Source organism: Garra rufa, chromosome 13 (genome assembly GCF_049309525.1).
Source record: "Garra rufa chromosome 13, GarRuf1.0, whole genome shotgun sequence".
In the NCBI taxonomy this organism is placed as follows: Eukaryota; Metazoa; Chordata; class Actinopteri; order Cypriniformes; family Cyprinidae; genus Garra; species Garra rufa.
The window spans coordinates 23,525,073-23,550,245 of NC_133373.1; the positions used below are offsets into that span (position 1 = coordinate 23,525,073).

At 38.0% G+C, this 25,173-nt stretch overlaps 1 protein-coding gene across 1 annotated transcript in view; it reads left to right on the plus strand.

Annotated features, from left to right (window-relative positions):
* Positions 1-25,173, plus strand: part of syne1a (spectrin repeat containing, nuclear envelope 1a) — a 187,692-nt gene that overhangs the window by 117,820 nt on the left and 44,699 nt on the right. Inside the window, exons 80-95 of the mRNA XM_073852751.1 lie at positions 1,302-1,582; positions 1,829-1,994; positions 2,106-2,261; positions 2,477-2,629; positions 6,153-6,335; positions 6,424-6,561; positions 6,664-6,849; positions 8,176-8,298; positions 9,852-10,034; positions 10,300-10,443; positions 11,801-12,004; positions 14,250-14,384; positions 18,301-18,423; positions 18,501-18,662; positions 18,917-19,117; positions 22,315-22,488. Coding sequence (XP_073708852.1) covers positions 1,302-1,582; positions 1,829-1,994; positions 2,106-2,261; positions 2,477-2,629; positions 6,153-6,335; positions 6,424-6,561; positions 6,664-6,849; positions 8,176-8,298; positions 9,852-10,034; positions 10,300-10,443; positions 11,801-12,004; positions 14,250-14,384; positions 18,301-18,423; positions 18,501-18,662; positions 18,917-19,117; positions 22,315-22,488 — 2,712 coding nt within the window. The remainder of the gene's footprint in view (positions 1-1,301; positions 1,583-1,828; positions 1,995-2,105; positions 2,262-2,476; positions 2,630-6,152; positions 6,336-6,423; positions 6,562-6,663; positions 6,850-8,175; positions 8,299-9,851; positions 10,035-10,299; positions 10,444-11,800; positions 12,005-14,249; positions 14,385-18,300; positions 18,424-18,500; positions 18,663-18,916; positions 19,118-22,314; positions 22,489-25,173) is intronic.

Consider the following 25,173-nt stretch of genomic DNA (forward strand, 5'->3'; position numbering starts at 1 on the left):
ATTGGCTGTTTCACAGAGCTCAATAGCTCGCACATGGATAAAAATATATATTTAATTAGGAGCTCTAGCCGCTTTTAATATGCGGTTTGTTGAATCTGCCGTTTTGAATCGCCGACATTTTAGTCTCATGATGCTCATACTGTGATCGCATGTGCTCTGTGTAAAGTTACAATGCAGAGGGAGTGCGTCTTACCACACAAGTTGAGCTCCTCAAGATCTGTAAATCATTAACCATCATTATGTGGTAAGTGAAATCCTATGTATAGCAATGTAACAGGCTAGCGCTAGCATTAAGCTAATCGTGTCCCTTGAGTGACTTGCCTTGTTTTACTGATGTGCTGACGTTACCGATGATTGGGCGATGCAAATGTTGGAGGCGTAACTATTAACGATCTCCACCGACTGTTTCGTAACAGTCTATGTTATGTTGGAATTGACCTATTTTTCAGTGGTCTTTTGCAAATATTAGATTTATATAAGAAGGAGGAAATGTTGGTGTTTGAGACTCATGGTATGTCATGTCCATGTACTGAACTGTTGTTATTTAACTATGCCAAGGTAAATTCAGTTTTCCATTCTATGGCACCTTTAAAGAAATCTCTTCTGCTCACCAAACATGCATTTATTTGATCCAAAAAATATTGTTAAATATTTTTACTATTTAAAATAACTGCTTTCTATTTGAATATGTTTTAAAATGTTATTTATTCCTGTGATCAAATCATTACTTCAGTCTTCAGTCTTCAGTGTCACATAAACAGAATTAATACTTTTATTTAGCAGGATGCTTTAAATTGATCAAAAGTGATGATAAAGACATTTATAATGTTACAAAATATTTCTATTTTAAATAAATGCTGTTCTACTAAACTTTATATTTATCAAAGAAACCTGAAATTTTTTTACTCCGCTGCTTTCAACATAATAATAAATGTTTTTTTTTTTTTTTGATGATTTCTGAAGGATCATGTGACTGAAGTAATGATGCCAACAATTCAGCTTTGAAATCAAAGGGATAAATTACATTTTAAAATATATTCAAATAGAAAACAGTTATTTTAAATAGTAAAATAGTCAGACTTTTGCTGTTTTGGCTCTACTTTGGATCAAATAAATGCAGGCTTGGTGAGTAGAAGAGACTTCTTTAAAAAAACATAAAAAATCTTAGTGTTCAAAAACTTTTGACTGGTAGTGTACACATTTTTTTTTTACAATAAAATAAATCTTACAGCATGACAGTAGTGCATTAAAGGTAGTAGAATCTGTTTTCTGTAACCCTTTCCACATTTCTCTGTGATTAGCTGGAGAAAATGCGAGTTGTGTGTGAGGACCTGCACAGTCGTGTTCCTGACAGCATGGTGGAAAAAGCCTCTAGTATGGCAGCCCTGCACAGCCTTCTGGAGTACCACGATTCCTTCAGTCGAGAGGTGGAGAGAGAGAGCAGCGCCTTGACCCTCCTTAGACACCATGTGCTCAACCTGTTCCTCCATCCTCAGACTGCTGCATCCAGCACAGACAGCAAACACAACCAAGACAATCCATGTTTGATTGAAATTCAGAGCATTCAGGAGAAATATGACAAGTATGAATATCAATCTGTCTGTCCTACTGCTCAAGAGCGATTATAAATCTACTAAATGTTTTAGTTATACAGTTATAGAGATAATAGTAACTTTTTCAGTTCCACTGATGTTTCATTCATACTTGAGAACATCTGCAAATGTTGAGTCCAGTCATTTTTGAAAAATTTCCAACCATTATTTTTCTGTCATTTGCTTTTACATCCTCAGTCATTTGCATAATTGTTTGTGTCTTTTTTATCTCTCAGTCTGTTGCAGCAGGTGTGTGCTAGCAGACAGCAGGTGCAGGTTGAGCTGCGGGAGAGAGAGGAAGTGGTGAGGGAGTTGGGCCTGCTGAAAGGCTGGATTCAGGACACCCAGGGGCTGCTGCTGAGCCCCACTGCAGACCTGGATAACCTCCTGACTGACCTGGAGGTAATGCAAACTACCTTACAAAGTACAGGCAGTACTCACATTCTAACATTCTACAAACCAAGTTCACTTTGCTCATGATAAGTATGGTATGTTTTTTGTGGTTTCTGCTAGACGGCTCATGGAGGCATGCAGTCTCACCGCCAGAACCTTGAGCGGATTGCAGACCGTCAGCAGTTGAAATACCAGGACCTCAATGCCACCCTTCCTTCAGAGATCAGCACCCAGCTGGCAGAGGTTACACTGGCTCTGGGCTCTGCAGAAGATCAGGTACCCTCACTCATACTAGGAATGTCAAGAATACAGGCACCAAGTGAATTCTGGTGAGGGATTAATGTAAAAACTTGATTTGTTTAAATGCAGCCCAATAGACCAGCCTAATTTGGTTTAAAAGGAAAAAAACAGAGAACCAGTATTGATTTTGACCACTGAAAATGTAGGTAATGTCTCTTGAGAACTTCCCTGTTTGTTTCTTTTGTGCGCAGGTGCAAGCACGGGAAAGAGAGGTCCAACACAGCAGAGATATTAAAGAAGACTTCAACTCCAGACTTCAGGATATCTCAAAGAAAGTCAAACACATCTCTTTAAAACTCAAGCAGAAGGCTGTGGATGTTGAGGAGGCTAAAGAGGAGACAGAGGTATGAATACAGCACAGTTTTTGGAAGATGTGGTACAGACTCTGCCCTGATTACTGAAGTGCGCAGTGTAAATGATGACAGAAGTGTACTTCAGAATGACTTCTGTGCAACCTGATTTCTAAATATATCACAATGAGAGAAAATTCATAACCAGGCAGTGTTATTTTAGTGTTATGTATATATGATTATAGTATTTATTTATAGCTTGAGTAAAGTTTTGTCTTTTTTATATATATATATTTGTATTTAGCTTTATTTTAGTTTGCCATTTTAGTACTTAGGCTTGTTTGAAGGGATAGTTCACCCAAAAATGAAAATTCTGTCATTAATTACTCACCCTCATGTAGTTCCAAACCCACAAGACCTTTGTTCAGCTTCGGAACACAAATTAAGAAATTTGTCCGAGAGCTTTCTGACCCTGCATAGACAGCAACGCAACTAACATGTTCAAGGTCCAGGAAGGTAGTAAGGACATTAAAATAGTCAATGTGACATAAGTGGTTCAACAGTGATGTTGTGAAGCTTTGAGAATGCTTTTTGTCCACAAATAATACAAAAAGAATGGCTTTATTCAACAATTTCTTCTCTTCCACGCAGAGATGCTCACAAGTCTCTGAGCTAGAGTCCAAGTCAAGTCTCAAGTCTCTGAGCTAGAGTCCAAGTCAAGTCTCAAGTCTCTGAGCTAGAGTCCAAGTCAAGTCTCAAGTCTCTGAGCTAGAGTCCAAGTCAAGTCTCAAGTCTCTGAGCTAGAGTCCAAGTCAAGTCTCAAGTCTCTGAGCTAGAGTTCAAGTCAAGTCTCAAGTCTCTGAGCTAGAGTCCAAGTCAAGTCTCAAGTCTCTGAGCTAGAGTCCAAGTCAAGTCTCAAGTCTCTGAGCTAGAGTCCAAGTCAAGTCTCAAGTCTCTGAGCTAGAGTCCAAGTCAAGTCTCAAGTCTCTGAGCTAGAGTCCAAGTCAAGTCTCAAGTCTCTGAGCTAGAGTCCAAGTCAAGTCTCAAGTCTCTGAGCTAGAGTCCAAGTCAAGTCTCAAGTCTCTGAGCTAGAGTTCAAGTCAAGTCTCAAATCTCTTTATTATATTAAGTCTCTGGTTATAATATGTGTAGCACTGGTGCTCCCAACTTCAAAAAGTTAGGAGCACCCAAAAAATTTTTGGAGCACCCAATTTCTTTTTAGTAATGCGCCAATCTTGATTCTTCATAGCCGGGTCTGATTGCCGATGTTTTACAAGCAAATGGGCTGATTCTGAAAGCCTTTTTTATACATTTTTTAAGCCTTAAGCAAGGGACAAGAATGAATGAAAACATGAGTACACGAACAAGATGTTTATTTTCTCTATTATAGGTATAGCCATTTAAATTAGAGGCAGCCACTGCATTTTTAAACAATCTACAGTATAAATGACAAAAAAATAAATGACACAGTTCTTTCTCAGTTGTTTTGACAAATGCAGCCATAATTAAAGTAGGCAACTCTTTTAATATTCAAAATGCAAATAGAGACTGAATTTTTCAAGAAAGGTACAGAGCTATAGACAACTACACCACTTATTATAAGCTCACATACTAATAACAGCCTAGATATTTTATGTAGCCTAATTTGCGCACATTGGGGAGTCACTCTCGAAACGTGGGATATTAAAATTGATTTTGAATGTGTGTGCGCGTTTTACTTTTGGTTTCGTTTTTGGCCGGTTGCTAGTTCAGCGGAGCATGTCAGTGGCGTGTCAGACGGCTAAAATCTCAAATCTGCATTTAAGGTAATAATGTAAAGATTAAGTATAAATAGTTATGTAATGTTGGAAAAAAAATGGTGAAACTGTCACTGTATCATCTCACAGCAGTCTGTGCAGTAGTTAGGCTAGCGAAAGTTTTGAAACCAAGTCGCACCACAACAATTTCTCGCAGCAATTTCGAGCCCTGCTGAGCTAAACATGTTTAACGTTACTGACCTATCAGGATGCGTTTTCAGATGCCTGATAAAATTAGATGTGGTTGAGCCTGAATCTTTTATCCTCATATCACATATTTTGCATTGAGCACTTCTTCTGTTTGGGCCGTCTTGTTTGAAGTTTTTAAATCCAAAGCTAACGATGAATGGCACAGCAGTCTACATGTTTGTTCGTTGTCCTCTCATGTGTGGCAGCGCCCGCACGCAGCAGATACGTACGTCACGTGTTACATGGGCAGGTTATAGGTAACGGAGGGAGGGGAATAACAGCGAGCTCATCAGTTGTTTCCTAAAAATAAACATTGTTCACGAGTCCCGCAGCTCGGGTCCGAGTCGAGTCTGAAGTCTTTCGAGGACGAGTCTCAAGTCGAGTCTGAAATCACTGTGTGCGACTTAAGTCGCACTCGAGTCCGAGTCTCAAACTCGAGTCCCCATCACTGCTTCCACGTCATACTTTGCCATGCATTAACAAAAGTACCACAATACATGCGTTTCTGGGCCTTGAACATGGTAGTTACCTTGATGTCTATGCAGGGTCAGAAAGCTCTCAGATTTCATCAAAAATATCTTATTTTGTATTCAGAAGTTGAACGAAGGTTTTACGGGTTTGGAACAACATGAGGGTGAGTGATTAATGGGTTAGTTCTCCCAAAAATGAAAATTAGCCATTATTTACTTACCCTCCAGGCATCCTAGGTGTATATGACTTCGTTCTTTCAGATGAATGCAATCTGAGTTATATTAAAAATTATCCAGGCATTTTCAAGCTCTATCATGCCAATGGGTGGGTGTTTCTCTTCATCAGTCCAAAACAAGTCCAATAAAGTGCATACATCCATATAAAAAGTAGCTCATATGGCTCCAGGGGGTGAATAAAGGCCCCCTGTAGGGAATCAATGCGTTTTTGGAATTACTTTAATATAGCTTGCGTTAACAGTTGTACACGGAAGCAGCTTTGGGCGAGTGACGTAGGACGTTTGCATTGCACGTGCCGGTGAATCTTGTGAAAACAAATGTTTGTTTCCTCTTGGTTTATATCGAAATCCTCTGACATTTTTCTTTACAAATTCGTGAACTTCTAATTCATGACCGGTGCTTTGTTCACCTTTCTTCAAGGGATGTCTGCGTTTGGCACGTCTAAGTGGCGCATGCGCAATGCTGACGACCAGTTGGTGCAAGCTAGATTGAAGTTATTCTTATGTTTTGAATATGCATCTTTTTTTCTTACAAAAATGCATTAGTTTGCTACAGGAGGCCACTTTTTATTATGGATGGATGCACTTTATTGGACTTGTTTTAGACTGATGAAGAGAAACACCCGCCTATGCCGTTCTAAAGCTTGGAAGTGTCAGGATAATTTTTTAAATAAATCTGATTGCATTCGTCTGAAAGAAGGAAGTCTTATACACCTAGGATGCCTGGAGGGTAAATACTTTTGGGTGAACTATCCCTTTAAAGATTGAAATTGTATTTTTGGCTGAACTATCAATTTCTTACAACACTTTCATCACTGCATATAATTACAACTTTAAACATTTTTCTCTGACATTTTTTTCACTTTTTTTTTCTCTATGAATCCAGACTCTATTTGAGGAACTAGAGGAGTGTGGTCGTGCTCTGTCTGAGTTAGATGTGGCAGTGCAGGAGTTTGGTGAGCAAAATCCTCTCCTAGCCAAACAGCTGGGCTCCAGCCTGAGTAAACTGACTGAGCTTCATGCTCAGACCAGCAGACTGGCGTCGGGGAGGACCACATGCCTTCAGAAGGTCGGCATTTGGGGGAATAGTTCTGTTTGTTGACTGATCATTTTTTTCAATAAAATGCTTTCAACAAATTGGCTTTTTCCTATTTTAGGCAGAAAAGAACTTTGAAGAATTTAATGAAATGCTGACGTTAACTCTCAACTGGACAGAAAAAGCAGAGACTGTGGTCTCAGCCAACATCATGTGGAGTCCAGCCTCTCAGATGCAAGAGCAAATCCGAACTCATCAGGTGGTGACATCTGCTTTAGCCAGATCAGACCACAATTTTTCAGAATTTTCAGTAGCTGTAGTGGTTATAATGTAATGTTATTTTGTGATATATTTCAATCAGGCCTTATTGCAAGAGTGGCAAGATCTTCAAGGAGAGTTTGAGGGTCTGGTGGAAAGGGTGGGACTGCTGGGGGAGGTGGTCCAGACAGATGCTCTCCACCAGCAGGTGTCAGAACTGAGCAGACATGCTGAAGAGCTGCAGCAGAGAGCCAAAACAAGACTCCTGATGCTACAGGATGCAGCCAAGGTAATAGATAGCAGCATGACACACTTGCCACACTACATACAGTATTATAATGATAAAAAATAGAGTATTACAGTGGGCTATGCATGTGCACATGGTCTTTTTGGCTCTAGTCAAAAATTTACTGTGACATGTCATGCCGAATAGAATTATGGTGAACGTTCAGTGTCTCATTTTCAGTTATTCTAATGTCATCTCAGCAAATTAAAAGAAAAAAAAAAACTGCACTATCACTGCCTCAGTCTGGTTCAAGCATAAAGTCTACTTTATCTTTAGAAAGACATTGCCATCTAGTGGCCAGTTAGATTAGCAATGTAATTCTTCATCATTCTGTATCTTCTTTGCTAGAAGTAATTGATGTCTGTTCATTAAATTGCTGTATGCTCAGCACACTGCTTTACCTTAACATGTTTTATAGTTTTATCTTAAACCATATAATCAGTAATGTACGTAAAATGTGTGCTAAAATAAAAAAAAATAGTGCTCATTTATTCTCTGGCTTAATACATGGCATTATATAACTGGCGCCGTGCCATGAAGAAATTGGATTAATTATGTGCTTCAATTTTTTATTAGAGAGCAGATTTATAACTTTTCATTTATAAAATGTAAAAGTTTCAGCAAATGTTTAAATGAGTCTAATATGACTTACTCTTCAGTTTTTGTGTGTGTTATGACAGAGATTATGTATTTTACTTATTATTTTTGTCTAGAATTGTGCATTCAAATATTTTTGTATAATGTATAGTAATCTATATATATATATATATATATATATATATATATATATATATATATAGTACAGACCAAAAGTTTGGACACACCTTCTCATTCAGGTGTGTCCAAACTTTTGGTCTGTACTGTAGATATGAATTCAACTGAAAAAACTTGTGAAAAAATATTTTTCAGGTGCTCAAATAGCAAATAACACAATCCCCACATGATTTAAAATACAGTCTAACTGAAATGGGTTTTTCAATAGCCAAAGCCAAATTCATGATAGCTGTCTCCAAAAGGGGGAGCTAGCGCTTCTGTTAATTAACCATGTGCTTTCACACTGTCAAATGCTGATATATATCAATCCCTTGTGTAGCACAGCACCACTCTTATAGGCTCCTTTTTTCATTCTGCTTTATCTCCTTTTGATTCTTTTTAAAAAATGGTTATTTTTACAGTCAAGTTTGATGCTGTTTGAAATTGCACACCATAAAAGTATGTAATTCCTATAAATACTCAAAGGAATATTTAATAAAATATACAGATACTTGTCTCTGTAATGCCTCTGTGTGATGAACATGATGATCTTACTGTATGTCTTTCTCTGTTTAGGACTTGGGGAGACTGGAGAATGATGTGAAGAGCCTCCATCAGTCCATAGAGAGAGTCCAGGAGACTCTGGCCTCCCCAGATCTGGCTCGTCTCAGTCTCAGAGAACAGCTGGCTCAAAGACAGGTACATTAAACATTTTTTATCATTTCTGCTAACTAGGGGTCAACCGATATGTGGTTTTCATGGCCGATGCTGATGCCGATTATTACAGATCAAGTAGACCGATAACCGATATTTTGAACTGATATATATATATATGTCTGGTGTCAAAATTAAAATGAATGTCAAAATTAAGAACTTTCTTTAAGTGCTTTTATATTATTTTATCGGCAAATTGATTTTAAAAATGACAGATACCCATAACCATATAAATGCTTAATATCTGCGTCGATAATCGGCAAGGCCGATACTACTAAAGCATTTCTTCCTTCCTCTGATTTATCTCTTTATCATTATACTATCATACAAATGTATGATACATACAAAAGTAACTAATTACGTTACTTAGTGACTTTTTTATGGAAAGTAATGCATTACATTACTTTTGCATTACTTTTTGAATCTAGGCAGGGCTATATTTTTGGAAAACATAAAAGCCCTTTCACACCAGAAGTAAAATGAATATGCCTCAGGCTGAAGGAAGTGTAAATTCAAGAGTATGCTTATAATGTTATGCTTATTTAAAATCATTTTTGCTTATTAGTATGGATGATTTTGGTCATCAAAGGACAGCAGCAAAGGCACTGGTGAATAAAATAATGATAAAATACAAGGATATTTGTGTTAATATTTAATTATTGCAGGTTTGTGCCATATTTGCATTATACAGTTTTTATTCATTTTGAGGAATACTGAATCAGTTTTTGTACAAGTGAGATGAGTAAATCTAGTCACAGTTAGTTTAGAACTAAATTAAACATCATGTTTACACTGTGCACACAACGCACACATTTACTCCCGATTTCTGTCAACATGGGATACGAGAGCTGTCAGTCAATAAATGAGAAAACAAAGTAACTGCCGTTACTTATTTGAAAAAATCACTCAGATATTTTCTTGTAAATTTGAAAAAAGTAATCTGATTACGTAACTTGCATTACCTGTATTGTGTTAGCCCTAACACTGCTGAGTAATATTAACTACATGTACTTACTATATGGTTAGGATTAGGGTTTGGCTCAGGGTTACTTGCTTGTAATTATACATGATTAATTGTTATTATAATAGTAAGTACATGTAATAAGGACACCTTACAATAGTGTTACGGAATTGTCCTAATTATTTTTTCCAATTATTTTTATTTATTTACATATTTATTTTACTGTAAAAATATTTAAAAGTCTTTATTATTAAGAAAATATACCTTGTATAAGTTTGTTTTCTTGTTTATAGCATAGACATAACGAGTAAAACATTAGTTTATGGGTTTTGCATTAAAAACAACTTAATTCAAGATGCATTTTTTAAAAACAAGTCTATTCTTAGATAGTTTTGCTAAATGTATATTGTTTTAATAATGTCTAAATGTTTTTCAAGACAAACATCAGGATTGAAATACTGATTATTAATTAAAAAAATAATTTGTAAATCTGTTTTTCTCTGTACTGACAAGAAACTAACATATGCTGATTTTATCACTGATACCATCAAACTAATATTGAATATTCGTTGCTCAGCTCCTGTTGTCAGAAATGGAGGGTCTCAAGCAGCAGGTACAGGCTATGCAGATGTGTCAGAGTGCCCTCCGGCTGCCAGAGGATGTGATTGCAGCTTTACCGCTATGTGTCACTGCACAGAGTCTGCAGCAAGAGAGCAGCCAACTCCAACACAATACCATTCAACAGTGCAATATACTACAGGTATTTACACACAGATTGCAACATATTCTTAAACATTTATGCTATGATCTGATATGGAGAGAAAAAAAGCAATTACACTAGTGGTCATTGTACAAGACTTAAAGGTACAGCTAACCTTTAAGCTACTAACATTATAAATAAAAAAATATAAAATCTACCTTCTTCAGTGTATCTGCATAGATAGCACAGCCATTCACGGATTCATCTGGGCTTTGCACTTGAGGTTTTAATGGCTCATTTAGCATCTCTCTTCAAATTCCCCCAGGAGGCCTTGGTGCAGTATGAGCAATACGAACAGGAAGTCAAGAACCTACAGAGACTTATTGAAGAAGCACACCGTGTTATTCAGGACCGCCCTGTCGCCACAGGAAACATACAGGAGCTTCAAACACAGATACAACATCATGAGGTGAGGAAGGACATCCTTCTTTCATGCTTTTATATGTTCACCAATATATTTATATTTTTTAAACACTGTTTCTTTAAATACGCAGTGCTATCTGTTATGATCATTCCTACTTGGTGCATCACTCTCACAGTTCGTTGCAGGCGTGTTGTCTAAGTTATCACTCACCATATTGCTTTGCTAGTTGACCCACATTCAGCTGGAATGAGTCAAGCCATAAATTCCTAACTTGTTCTCAATGGGTGTAAAGGTAGTTTTTTGATCTTTGACCTCAGTCTGTTTTGTCCTGAGTAACATCAAATTCTTTCTTTCTCTCACGCCCTTTTGCCCTGTTTCTTTACATTCACACACATGAAGTTGAGTAAGCCTGCACGATTCATCAACATGGTTTACTGCCATAACAGCCATAAATGTTAACATTACAATTTACAGTTGTTCTGTAAAATAAAATTACTACTTTTTTACAGTGAAGTATTACAATAGTAATATTTTTATTTAGTTTAAAATAAGCAGCCCTAAAATCAAGGGCCAAATAAAACACCAAATAAAAATAAACCTATACTGCATCTCACGTCCTTGTGTTTTATTACTGCATATTACTTCAGTTGAGGTGGCAGCTGTGGCTTTATCACCCAGGGTTATTTTCCTCTGAAGAGCTCAATGCTGCAGCTGCAGCTTTCTCCCACATGACCTCATTACCAGAGACTGGCCTGTCTGTGTGTGTTTGCGAAAGAATGACAGTTAGAAAGAGTAACGGCCAGGAGGAGGTCGCCACGGGCCATATGAAATCTGTAATGTGAGCCCCCTTCCTCCCCTCTCAGTCTCACGCTTGCGCCCAGTTCCTTTGTTTGTCAGGAAAACAGCCTCGGGATTGGTGGAAAGAGAGGAAGTGAAGGGAAGGAAGGAAAAGAAATAAACAGGAGGGGGGGGGTAGCCCCTCTCACTGAGCTCATTTCCTGTTCCCGAGGTCTTTGTGTGTGTATGAGTGTGAGTTGGCCGGTTTGGGGGAGGGAGTTTTCTTCCTTGCTCTACTCCCCTCCCACTCTCTCCCGTTGGCCGAGCTCTGTGCCAATCACGTTCGCCGTTACCCGAAGGCTTGGCTTGTCGGGTCTTCTCCCACAGCGCTCTGATTGGCTACAAGCTCAAAATGCCACTGACTGAGCGATTGCTCGCCTGTGCTGTTTTTTTCTACTGCAAACAGACAGAGAGGGGGAATTTCTCAGCTCAGCTCAGCTCGCCGGTGCCGCTCTCTGCATTAACCCCCGTTTCACTTCTCATCTATGGGACTTATTCCAGGACGCATGTATTTTGACTTCAACCAACCACGGTGGAATAATAATGTAATGTGTCATTGTGACAGGAACTGGCCCTGAAGATAAAAGGATACCAGGAGCAGATCTCGGCCTTGAACTCCAAGTGTAAGATGTTGACTGTGAAAGCCAAACATGCTACCATGCTTCTGACAGTCAGCGAGGTCGATGGACTCTCCGATGGCTTAGAGGAGCTGGATGATGAGGAGGAAGAGATGCCCAAACACCCTCCAGCACACCCCTCTGTTGTCATGGTGAGTGATTTACACTTACACATGTTAGGGCTGGGCGGGGTGCGCTGGGTGCTCTTTTTATTTTCACTGTGGACGAGCATCCCATGGGTCTCTTATTTCTCCTACAGGGTTGTATGTGCCTCTACATTGTGTATCCCTGCTGTTGTTTGTTGCCGAAAGAGGAAACAGGATGAGGGTGTTAGTTGGCCTTGACTTTGTCAAGATTAGTTTGTCTTTAGTTGGGCCGTACGGTTTCCCTACGTTCCACATTATCCACCAACAGTTCAGCTCCAGCTGTGTCGCTCAGTCCTTACTGACTTGCAGAGAAAGGGGTGTAGCTTTGCAGTAGTTCAGCAGTCATTGTATCTGGATCTAAATTTAGCCTAATGGTGGAGCGCTGCGATGGTTCAGATTACTTTAATTTATGCAGGCAAGCACAGTTCATTATTGTATGCTGTCTTATTGTATTTTTACAGTGAGCCTGTGCATATCTGCTCTATTTCCTGACCCGGTTCATTCCTTTATCATGACGAGAGGTCTATGAAGGGCTTAGTCATGGCTACTCATAACAAATGTGGTCTGTCTGTAATTCGGTGGTGCTGCTTTGCAGGGTCTTATTCAGCTTTTCTGCTTGAATCAGGACATCCTGTCAGAAACTAATGGAAATGTACGCTACTACAAGTTTGGGGTTTAAAGAAAAATTACATCCTTTATTCAGTAAGGATGCGTTCAGTTAATCAAAAGTGACAGTTAAGACATTTAATGAATGCTGTTCTTTTGAACTTTATATTCATCAAAGAATTCTGAAAAATGTGTCATGGTTTCTACAAAAGTATTAAAGGAGTAGTTCACTTCCAGAACAAAAATATACCGATAATGTACTCACCCCCTTGTCATCCAAGATGCTCATGTGTTTCTTTCTTCAGTCGTAAAGAAATTATGTTTTTTGAGGAAAACATTTCAGGATTTCTCTCCATATAATGGACTTCTATGGTAACTTCCAAAAATGCAGTTTAAATGCAGCTTCAAAGGGCTCTAAAGGATCCCAGCCGAGGAAGAAGGATCTTATCTAGCGAAACGATCTGTTATTTTCTAAAAAGATTGACAATTTATATACTTTTTAACCTCAAATGCTTGTCTCGTCTAGCTCTGCTTCAATTCTGTGTATTTTGGTTCATGACAGTTAGGGTAGGTCGAAAAAACTCCCATCTCATTTTCTTCTCCACCTTCAAAATCATCCTATATCGCTGTTTTACTTTTTTTTCGTAAAGAGCGTTTGATCTTCTTTGCACATTCACTTAGTAAACAGTGTGTCAGTACTTCTGCAGCAATGTAGGATGATTTTAAAGTTGGAGGAGAAAATGAGATGGGAGTTTTTTGACCCTAACTGTCTTAAACCGGAATACACAGGGTTGATGCAGAGCTAGACAAGACGAGGTTAAAAAGTATATAAATTGTACAAATATTTTAGAAAATAACATTTCACTTGATAAGACCCTTCTTACTCGGCTGAGATTATTTAGAGCCCTTTGAACTGCATTTAAACTGCTTTTTGGAAATTCAAACTCAGGGGCACCATAGAAGTCCCCTGAAAATCTTGGATGACATCTTGGAATAAATTATCTGTAAATTTTTGTTCTGGATGTGAACTTCTTTAAGCACACAATTGTTTTTTTTTTACTTTAATAATAATAGTGTTTCTTAAGCACAAATCATCATATTTTAACAGTTTTTAAAGGATCATGTGACACTGAACAGTTTTTGCTCCTGAAAATTCAGCTTTGTCATCAGGAGAAATTACATTTTAAATTGCAATAATATTTCACAATATGTGACCCTGGACCACAAAACCAGTCATAAGGGTCAGTTTTTTAAAATGATGATTTATACATCATCTTAGCAATGCATATTACTAAACAAAAATTAAGTTTTGATATATTTACGGTTGGAAGTCTACTAAATATCTTTGGAACGTGATCTTTATTTAATATACTAAAGATTTTTGACATAAAAAAAAATCAGTTATTTGACCCATACAATGTATTGTTGGCTTTTGGCTATAAAGGATCACATATTGCTGTTTTTACTGTATGAATTGCGGCTTTGAATTTTGACAAATTATAACCAGCCCCAAACTTGAACGGTAGTGTACTTTCTTAAGCCAGTATTCTTCCTCTGGGTTTTTTCTTCTTTTGGTGCTTTACTCCTGTTTCACTGTTCTTTCTTTCTCTTTCTTCCTCTGCCTCTTTTGCTCTTTAATGGTCAGATGACGGCAGGCCGTTGTCATACTCTCCTCTCCCCGGTCACAGAGGAGTCTGGTGAGGAGGGCACCAACAGCGAGGTCTCCTCTCCCCCCACCTGCAGATCGCCCTCACCCGGGCCTCACGCTGACACCTCTCAGGTACCCCGTGGCTCTAACCCACACCTTGCTAGCACCTGCCAACCTTATTACATTTAATCAACTTATCCCTGATCAGCCACTAACCTAATTCAACTCAATTTAAACTCAACCAATCACTTTCATACAGTACTGTAGCCACTGCTCTGTTCTTGATTTGGTTACAAATGTTAGATTGAGGGCTCCCACGATCATGAAAATCCTGGAAATATCTGAAAATTTAGATTTTTTCCCCCCCACCTTTTTTCTCTTTCTGGAAATGTAGAGGTGTTGTGTTTATTTTTTTATTTTTTAAATCTTAAAGGGATAGTTCACCCAAAAATGAAAATGTCATTACCCTCATGTAAGAAATGTCCATCATCTTCAGAACACAAATTAAGATATTTGAAATCCAAGAGCTTTCTGACCCTGCATAGAAGGCAACAGGGTCAGAAAGTTCTCGGATTCATAAAAAATATCTTAATTTGTGTTTTGAAGGTCAACAAAGGTCTTATGGGTTTGGAAAGATATGAGGATGAGTAATTAATAACAGAATTTACTTTTTTGGGTGAACTATCCTTTTAACTTACATCTCATCTTAACATGCAGATACAAATCTAAGACATATGTTGGTTGATTTCCTGGAAAAGTGTAAACACTGTGACTCCTCAATGCTTTCAGAAGATTTCTCTGTTTGTTTGCGCTTTTCAGCCAGCCGATACAGCAGCACTGATTTAAGAAATGAACTTAGGGAAGGACGACAGTATCTGTTTGTCCAACCAATGGTAGATAGAAGCATTTAGTAGTTACTATTTTTTCCTTTTTTCACTTTGTTTCACTAGTCGCACTGAGATAGCACATTTCAGATTTAATTTATCCTAATGGCCACGAATATCCAAGATGTTCATGTCTTTCGTTCTTCAGTCGTAAAGAAATTAGTTTTTTGAGGAAAAAAATTCAGTAATGTTCTCCATATAGTGGAATTCTATGCTGTCCGCGAGTTTGAACTTCAAAAATGCAGTTTAAATGCAGCTTTATAGGGCTCAAAACGATCCCAGCCGAGAAAGAAGGGTCTTATCTAGTGAAATGATCGGTTAATTTCTAAAAACATTTTATTACAATTTCTATACTTTTTAACCTCAAACGCTCATCTTGTCTAGCTCTGCGTCAACTCTGTGTATTCCGGTTCTCCCAGAGCTAGACAAGACGAGCATTTGAGGTTAAAAAGTATAGAAATTGTATTTTTTTTTTTTTTAGAAAATAATCGATCTTTATGCTGGATAAGACCCTTCTTTCTTGACTGGGATCATTAAGAATTCTTTGAAGCTGCATTTAACTCGCTGACACCATTGAAGTCCACTATATGGACAAAAATCCTGAAATGTTTGCCTCAAAAAACTATTTCTTTACGACTGAAGAAATAGAGACATGAACATCTTAGATGACAAGGGGGTGAGTATATTATCTGCAAATTTTTGTGTTATAGTTTCAAGTTTCAAGTTTACTTTATTTATATAGCACATTTCCAACAGCCACAAGACTGACCAAAGTGCTTTACACTTAGAAACATCCACAATAAAAATTTAAAGGAAACAAGACACATAATTAAGAAAAGGAGTAAACAAAAAAGACCTAATAGGCCATTGAAAACAAATGAGTTTTTAAAAGTGATTTAAAAATAGTCAGATTAGGAGCCGTTCTGATCTCAATTGGCAAGTCATTCCAAAGACGAGGCCCAATTACTGAAAAGGCCCGGTCACCTCTGCGCTTTAGTCTAGAGTGTGGAATTAAAAGGAGATTCTGGCCGCAGGATCTCAGACTTCTCAAAGGGGAATACTGATGGAGCAGTTCGGATAGGTAAGTGGGTGCTTGGTGATGCAACGATTTAAAAACAAATAATAAAATTTTGAAGTGTATTCTGAATTGGACAGGCAGCCAGTGAAGGTCCTTCAAAAGCGGAGTGACATGATCCCATTTTTTCTTTTTTAAAAGAAACTTAGCAGCTGCGTTCTGGACCAATTGAAGACGGGCAATTTGCGATTTAGAGATGCCACAATACAAAGAGTTACAATAGTCCAGACGCGACGTAATAAAAGCGTGAATAGCCATCTCCAGTGTCTTATCGGTGAGAAAATGTTTAATTTTTGAAAGTGTGCGAAGCTGATAAAAACTGGATCCAATCACGGTGGAAATTTGTTTGTCAAATTTTAGAGAGTCATCCAGCAAGACACCCAAATTCCGTACCTGTGAGGACCTAAAAGTAGATAAAGGACCTAGGTCAAAATCAGAGGCCTTCATATTATCTGATGGGCCGAAAACTATCACCTCAGTTTTTTCTTCGTTTAGAGACAGGAAATTATGAAATAACCAAGATTTAACTTCATCTAGGCAAGACAACAGAGCATTCAAGGCCAAAGGATCATTTTTCTTAAAGGGTAGATAGATTTGAGTGTCGTCAGCATAAAAGTGAAATGACATCCCGTGTTTCCTAAAAATGGAGCCTAGAGGTAGCATGTACAGTGAAAATAAAGTGGGAGCTAAGACCGAACCTTGAGGAAGACCACAGGGGAATGAGGACGTGGAAGAGAAGAATTCTCCTAGCCTCACCACATATTTCCTATCCGACAGAAATGACTGAAACCACTTTAAAACTGTGCCAGAGAGACCAATCAAAGATTCAAGCCTGTTAATTAATATGGAGTGGTTGATAGTGTCAAAAGCAGCTGATAAATCTAAGAGAACAAGGACCACGGAGTCCCCTGTATCAGTGGCTAAAAATATGTCATTTAACACTCTTAAAAGGGCTGATTCGGTACTGTGAGCAGCCTTAAAGCCAGATTGAAAGAGCTCAAATAAGCTATTTAAAGCAAGAAAAGACTGAAGTTGGAAAAACACAATCTTTTCCAAGACCTTTGAAACAAATGGTAGAACAGAGATAGGACGATAATTTTTTAAAACAGACAGGTCGAGTGAAGGCTTCTTGAGGTGAGGTGTGACAGTAGCCACTTTCAAATAAGCGGGAACCACACCTGTTGAGAGACACTTATTAAAAAAGGACACTAGGCCCGGTCCGACTGAATCAACAATTTGTTTTAAAAATCTAGGATGTATAACATCATATGGAGAGGAGGATGGTTTCAGTTTAGCAATAGTATCTTTGAGTGACTGAAGAGAAACTGGTTCAAAAACATTCCAAGATGCAGACAACAACGGGGGAACAGACAGCTCGGTAGAGGAACTTTGAACTACCAGTCCGGGTTTACTTACTTTATCCTTAAAAAACCTCGAGAAGCTTTCACATAGAGCGACAGAGGCAACTAACACAGTATTTACCGGGGGGTTAACAACAGAATTTATGACGGAAAACAAGATCTTAGGTCTAGAATGATTGTCTAAAATTAAATTGGAGAAATAGGTCGCCTTGGCCGATTTGGCTGTGTTATGGAACTGAACTAATCCTGTGAAGTAACACAGCATTTATTTGAAATTGGAAAAAATCTTACTGACCTCAAACTTCTGAATAATAGTGTAATTAATGTTGTTTGACCTTTTGGAGACACTTCTAAGTGACGTGTATTAAAAAAAATCTGTTAATTCCAATTACTCGGGCCTGAGCAATAGAAAATTATTTCTGATTTCATTCTGACGTGACTTTTTCTTTCATAATGTTCATGTACACATAATGAGCTGAAGTTGACACAGATTTGAACATGGCCCAAGGGAGTGACAAAGATGTTTTGGTTAGCACAGATTCTTTGTGTTTAAGCATCTGGCAAACACATGGTTGGCCATTTGGTGTAATCATGTTACTGAGTAGTGCAACATCTGAAACCCACAGAAGTATCACTACTGTTTTGTTGTATTTTAAGAGGACCAGCACAATTTAGTTTATTATTTATGCGTGCATGCACACACTCTCATGATGTGCCATCTTTCATAGTGTTCAGGGCGAGCTCCTTTAAGCAGAGCTCCACTACAAGAGCTGTATGACCCCTCCATGGAGTCAGCGGCCTCAGCTAACCTGGACGACCTACAGCGCTCATGGGAGACTTTGAAGAATGTGGTAAATATCTGCAGGTTCTTCTCACTTTACAAAATCCAAATCACTTTTTATGTTGTTTAACATATATTTCTTTACAGATCAGTGAGAAGCAGAAGAGCCTGTATGAAGCTCTGGAGAGGCAGCAGCACTATCAGGAGACCCTGCAATCGGTCTCCACAAAGATGGAGTCCATTGAGACCGCACTAAATGAAGGCTTGGAGCCAAGCAAGAGTCCTGAGAGCCAGATGGCTGCCCACCAGGTGAGAGAGACAGAGGATCCGATTAAGCAAAATGACCGCACTAAAGCTAGATCACAAAAACTCAAGACTACAGCTGGATTAGCGATACGAGCCAGAGGACAGGGTTACCCTCTAGATTACCAAATTCTGTGTCTAAAACTAATCTCTTATCTAGAAGTATCTTCCTTTCCGTGGCATCTAGCCTTTAATGTATTTGTACTAGAGCAAACCAGAGTTGAATTAAAGCAATTTCCTGATTGGTTATTGTTCTTCAGGCTCTGATGGATGAGATCCTCATGCTCCAGGATGAGATCAGTGCACTCCAGGCCTGCTTCTCCCAAGAGCTACAGTTGGATGAGGACTGTTTGGAGGCAGATGCCGGAGACCAGCTGGCCCTGCAGTCAACCCTCACTGTGCTAGGAGAGCGTATGGCCACCATCCACATGAAGGCCTCCGGAAAGCGCCAACTTCTGGAGGTGAGGAGGAATAATAGCATGCAGAGAAATGGAGACGGCTGATAAACAGAAGCAAAAAAAAAAGGATTTTGGCATGTTGTTGTTTAGCAGATGCTGGTCATTTCAAATTTTGTGTCCTAGTAATTCTTTTAGGCTTTTGGTTTAACTATCAGGATATCTCTATTTAAAACCACTAATTGCAGATTAGACACCAAATGACAGACAAGCCTATACTAACTCCCAGGAAACTTAATTAAAGAGAAAGAATAGAGAAATAACACATAACAAACTGGTGGTATCACACTTACTTTGACATCTAGTATGAATATGTTAGTCGTGAGGTTATCTTTGAGCTATTATTGTGCAAAACAATGACAAAATTGGCACTTTCAAGATATAAGCATTTAAAACTTACAGTCTCTAACATCTGCTAAAATGGATGAACGATTTTGATGACATCATCCTGCACTTCACAGGGTTCATACAAGGTACTTGAATTAAAGTGCTTGAAGTACTATATTTGACTTTTTAAAAATTAAGGCCTGGAAAACGGTGATATTCCTGAAGAGGTACTGGAAAAGTGCTTGAATTATTAAAAGACAATGTATCTGTGAAATAAGTGTTTAATTTTGTCAATAAGCACATACAGTGCCTTGCAAAAGTATTCATACCCCTTCATTTTGCCACATTTTGTTTTGTTGCAGCATTATGTTAAACTGCTTTAAATTAGTTTTTCCCCACATCAATTTACACTCCATACACCATAATAATGACAAAGCAAAAACCAGATTTGCAAATTTTACAAATTTATTAAAAATAAAACACTGAAATAAGTACATTGCATAAGTATTCATACCCTTAACTCAGTACATAGTTAAAGCACCTTTACAGCCTCAAGTCTTTTTGGGTATGATGTGACAAGCTTTGCACATCTGCGTTTGGTAATTATCTGCCATTCTTTGCCTCACCTTTTCACCTCTCAAGCTCTGTCAGCTTGGATGGGGGCTGGCAGACATTTTCTAGAGTCCTAGTTCCAGTTGTCCTCCATTATGGATAATGCTTCTGTGAACCTTCAATGCAGCAGATTTTTTTCTGAACTCTTCCCTAGATCATTGCCTTAATGCAAGTCTGTCACTGAGCTCTACAGGCAGTTATCTTCACCTCAGGACTTGGTTTTTGCTCTGATATGCATTTTCAGCTGTTAGACCTTTTCTGAGAGGTGTGTGCCTTTCTAAATCATACTCATTCAAATGAATTTGCCACAGTTTAACTCCACTCGAAGTGTAGTAACATCTAGAAGCAATATGAATGCTCCTGAGCTAAATTTCGAGTGTCCCAGAAAAGGGTATGAATACTTATGCAACAGGATGTTTTCATGTTTTAAAAAACAATTTTTTTGGAGTAGGAAGTGTAGATTTAGGTGGGAAAAAAAGTAACTTTAAGTAGTTTAATATAAGGCAGCAACATAACAAAATGTGAAAAAAATGAAGGGGTATGAATAATTTCGCAAGGCACTGTATCTTTTCACTTTTTCATTCACTTTTTCAATTCAGAAAACAATCAAGCTAAGCCAGTAGTAGTTCTGATAGTGTCGTGTAAACATGGCTGAAGATGTGAAAAGAGGAAGAGGAGATTAACTGAATCAATTGAGTCATTTAAGCAGAAACCGCTCCGATTGATTCAAACTCATGACTTCCATCATTCATTTCAAGCAATTCACTAGTAATAACCAAATCAAATTAAAAGAGCCATTAATTTTGACATCGGTTGAAAAAAAAGCACATAGTTTTTCAGGTGAAACTGAGTTTTTTTTCTTCTCGAAACTCTGAATAAGTTAAACCATTGCGTTGCAAAATGATTCACTGTTTAAAAGCGTTCCAGTTGGATTGCGTATCATGAATCATTTGTTTCAGATCGGGACTTCAAATTCAGTAATTTGATTTAGATTGGAACTTTGCGTCTCCTGAATCATTTGATTTAGGTCGAGACTTTGGAGCGCACATCACTAATCATTTGATTTAGATCAGATCAGGTTCAGGAATCATTTAAATCTTTTGCTTTAGATCGGCACTTCGGAGCACAGATCACGAATCATTTGATTCAGATCGGGACTTCGGTCTGGGTATGCGAATCGTTTGTTTTAGAATAGGATTTCGGAGTCATTTTGTTAATCTTTTTTTTCAGATTTTTTTTTAAACAGTAGAAAACATCAAACCATTAATATAGTATAGTTATAAAAAAAGAAGAAAGTACACACAAACACAAATCACTTAAGAAAATGAACAGTGGTTTTACTGTAGTTTAAGTGTTGTATAGTTTTTAATACTTTAGTAGCAATACTTTGCATGTCCTTCACTTTATATTATTTTTTATTAGTACATTTTTCTTTATCTATTTCTCTTTTTTTAGAATTTGAAATGGAAGACATTGTTTGATAAGTGAGATTTCTGGAAGTCCCTGAAAATCAAAAAAGTAGTGCTTGAAAAGTCCTTGAAAGTTCTGTCATTTCGTTTTATAGTATCTGTACGAACCCTGACTTCAGCTTCTCATCAAACTGTCTGTCCAATCAAACACTTTCTAGAATACAAAGCATCCCGCCCACTTACACTGTAAATAGATGTTGAAGCTGTGGCTGAAATCGGTCACTAATTCACAGAATTAGTATTTTCTGTACGGTGAATGACACTATAATGATTAAGACGCTTTCTGTTGGGGCGGAAAGTCTAGTTTTGCACTGTGTTATGCAAACCACCGAATTGTATGTGCAGAGACATGATAGCACAAAGCAGATCGTATGCGTGAATCATGGTTGACCACAGAACATATCAGACCCATTCAAATTCTACACAGAATGCTATACAGTATTTTATAGTGATATGGATGAGATTGTGGCTGTCATATGCTGTCAAATGCGGCTTTACCAAGCTCGACCAAGCTATGTCCTGCTCTGTTTTCCTGTTTCAGTTGAAATTACGTCAACACAGAATAATGCTGCATGTTTCAAAGCACTTCAGTTGACCTTTGAAAATATGATTAGAAAGCTTCACTGACAATATACTGGCTCAAGAAGACTCAACATGAAACAACTTATTATATAACCTTTTAACATACTGTGCTTGCTGTCAAAAGTAAAATGTGAGTAAAAGTTAAAGTTAAAGTTAAAAAAGGATTAAGCTTGACAGGATACTGGCCTGATTTTGTGCAATTCTGTCATGCAGGAGCGACTAAGCGAGCAGTTAGAAGAACAGAGGCAGGAACAAGCGCTACAGCGTTACCATAGTGAGGCAGAGGAGCTTGACAACTGGCTGCTCAGCACACGTGCCACAATAAGCTCCACTCTCCAGCCACACCCACAGGACATGGACATGGAAGAACAGCTGATTGACTGCCAGGTAAGAGACTAGGGCTGGGAAACATTAAAAAAATATTAATTTAACATTTTTTTATAGGAAGCTGATTTGAAACTACTCATATGACATGTCACAAATGTTGAAATGAACAACTTTAAAGGTGCCATAGAATGCATTGAAACAATATTTTAAATTGTTCTCTGACATCTACATAGAAGGTATATGGTATAGAAAAGAGCAAAAAAAAAACAGAAACGGTTTTACAGGTCCATTTATAACCCTAGGATTTGTCCCTAGAATGAAATGCTCTGTTATTGCCTTATTTGGAAGCTTCGTGAATATTAATGAAGGGGGTTCTGCTCTGATTGGCTGTCTCACAGAGCTGCTCGCTCTCACACAGCTGTAAGGAAACACATGGAGGAAATATATATTTAATTACGGCCGCTTTATTTATTTAACTCTAGCCGCTTTTAATCAGTGTTGTTTTCGTCAACGATGACGGTGACGAAATCATTTCGTTGACGCCACTTTTTTTCAGGACGATAACGAGACGATGACGAGATAAAAATGGCTCGTTGATGACTAAAACATGACGAGACGTGTGTGAGTTTTCGTTGACGAGACGAGAATAGACGAAAATGTTAGTGGGTGGTCCGTCAGACGTTTAAAATGCATGACATTTCTGCTTATTGTGCATGCCAATCAAAACCTAAAACGTATCTGACGCTATGGCAAGCCGTTTTAGCATTAAATACTCTTTGCTATACTAGTATGGCAAGCCGTTTTAGCATTCCATCCTTGTTTGTCTTTTATGTTTTAAAACATTCCTTCATTATTGTAATTATTGGTGAAAATAGTCGATCCGGAAGCTCACATTGTGTTGAACTATAGATCTGCTATTTTCAGAACTTACAAGTGACACTACCCAACAGCAAAATACTTACTGACCTACATTAATTTGTTAAAAGACTACTTTTTTCCCTTTTTTTGACTAAAACTAGACTAAAACCTTTTTGACTTTTCGTCGACTAAAATTGGACTAAAACTATCACATATAGAAGTGACTAAAATTTGACTAAAACTAATAAGCATTTTAGTCCAAAAGACTAAGACTAAATCTAAGATGGTTGTCAAAAACAACACTGCTTTTAATATGCGGTTTGTTGAATCTGCCGTTTTGAATCCGCCGACATTTTACTCTCTCTCTACTGTGATCGCATGTGCTCTGTGTAACGTTATACTGCAGCGAAGTAGTATAACGTAAGAAGGACTTACCACACAAGTTTTGATGCTTTAGTGATGCTCAGGATCTGTAAATCATTGGCCATCATCAGTGCAGTCATCTCTCCTTACTCTGTTTATGTGGTAAGTGAAATCGTATGTACTGCAATGTAACAGGCTAGCACTAGCATTAAGCTAACCATGTCCCTTAAGTAGCTCGCCTTATTTTACTAATTTACTGAAGTTACTGATGATTGGGCGATGCAAATATTGGGGGCGTAACTATTAATGATCGGGACTATTGCGTAATAGTCGGTGTTATGTTGGAATTTACCTATTTTTTGGTGGCCTTTTGCAAACACCAGATTTATATAAGAAGGAGGAAACGATGGTATTTGAGACTCATGGTATTTCATGTCCATGTACTGAACTGTTATTATTCAACTATGCCAAGGTAAACACAGTTTTCCATTCTATGGCACCTTTAAGGTTTAGTTTACTCCAGAATTAAAATGTCCTGATAATTTACTCACCCCTATGTCATCCGAGATGTTCATGTCTTTCTTTCATCAAAAAGAAATTAAGGTTTTTGACGAAAACATTTCAGGATTTTTCTCCATATAGTGGACTTCAGTGGGGATCAACGAGTTGAAGGTCTAAGTTGCAGTTTCAGTGCAGCTTCAAAGGGCGATCCCAACCGAGGAATAAGGGTCTTATCTAGTGAAACAATAGTTTATTTAAAAAAAATAAAATAAAAATCTATATACTTTTTAACCACAAAAGCTTGTCTTCACGCATTACGTAATCACGTTGGAAAGGTCACGCAGGTGGAAGTACCGCCCAGTGTTTACAAAGCGAACATGCAAAGCAAGTCAAATACCTTCTACAAGAAAGGTAAACTAACAATGTTGGACAGTTTTGAAGTTGGAGGAAAGTTGGAGTTTTTCGCCCTGCCCTACTTTTTTGAACCGGAGTACACAAAAAACTGACCACAGGTGACCTTTTCAAAGTGATTATGTAATGCGTGAAAAGTGTAAGATGAACATTTGTGGTTAAAAAGTTTAGAAATTATAAGAAGACACTTATTCTTAGACTGGGATTGTGTAGAGCCCATTGCAGGGTTGCCAGGTTTCCACAACAAAACCCTCCAAATTCCTACTCAAACTAGACTAGTCATGTTTCGGAGGGGTTCCCCTGGTAAAATTAGCTTTCCAGGGGCTAAATATCACGCTATTGGGGTCACTTCAACCCACGGACATTGAAAACAACCTGCGGCAACAGTGTTAAAGTAGCCCAATTCTGCAGGACAACCGCAAACTTGGCAACACTGGCCCATTGATGCTGCATTGAAACTGCAATTTGGACCTTCAAACCGTTGGCTCCCACTATAAGGAGAAAAATCCTGGATTTTTTTTTTTTTTTTTTTTTCAAAAAATGTGATTTCTTTGTGACTGAAGAAAAAAAGACATGAAAATCGTGGATGACATGGGAGTGAGTAAATTATCA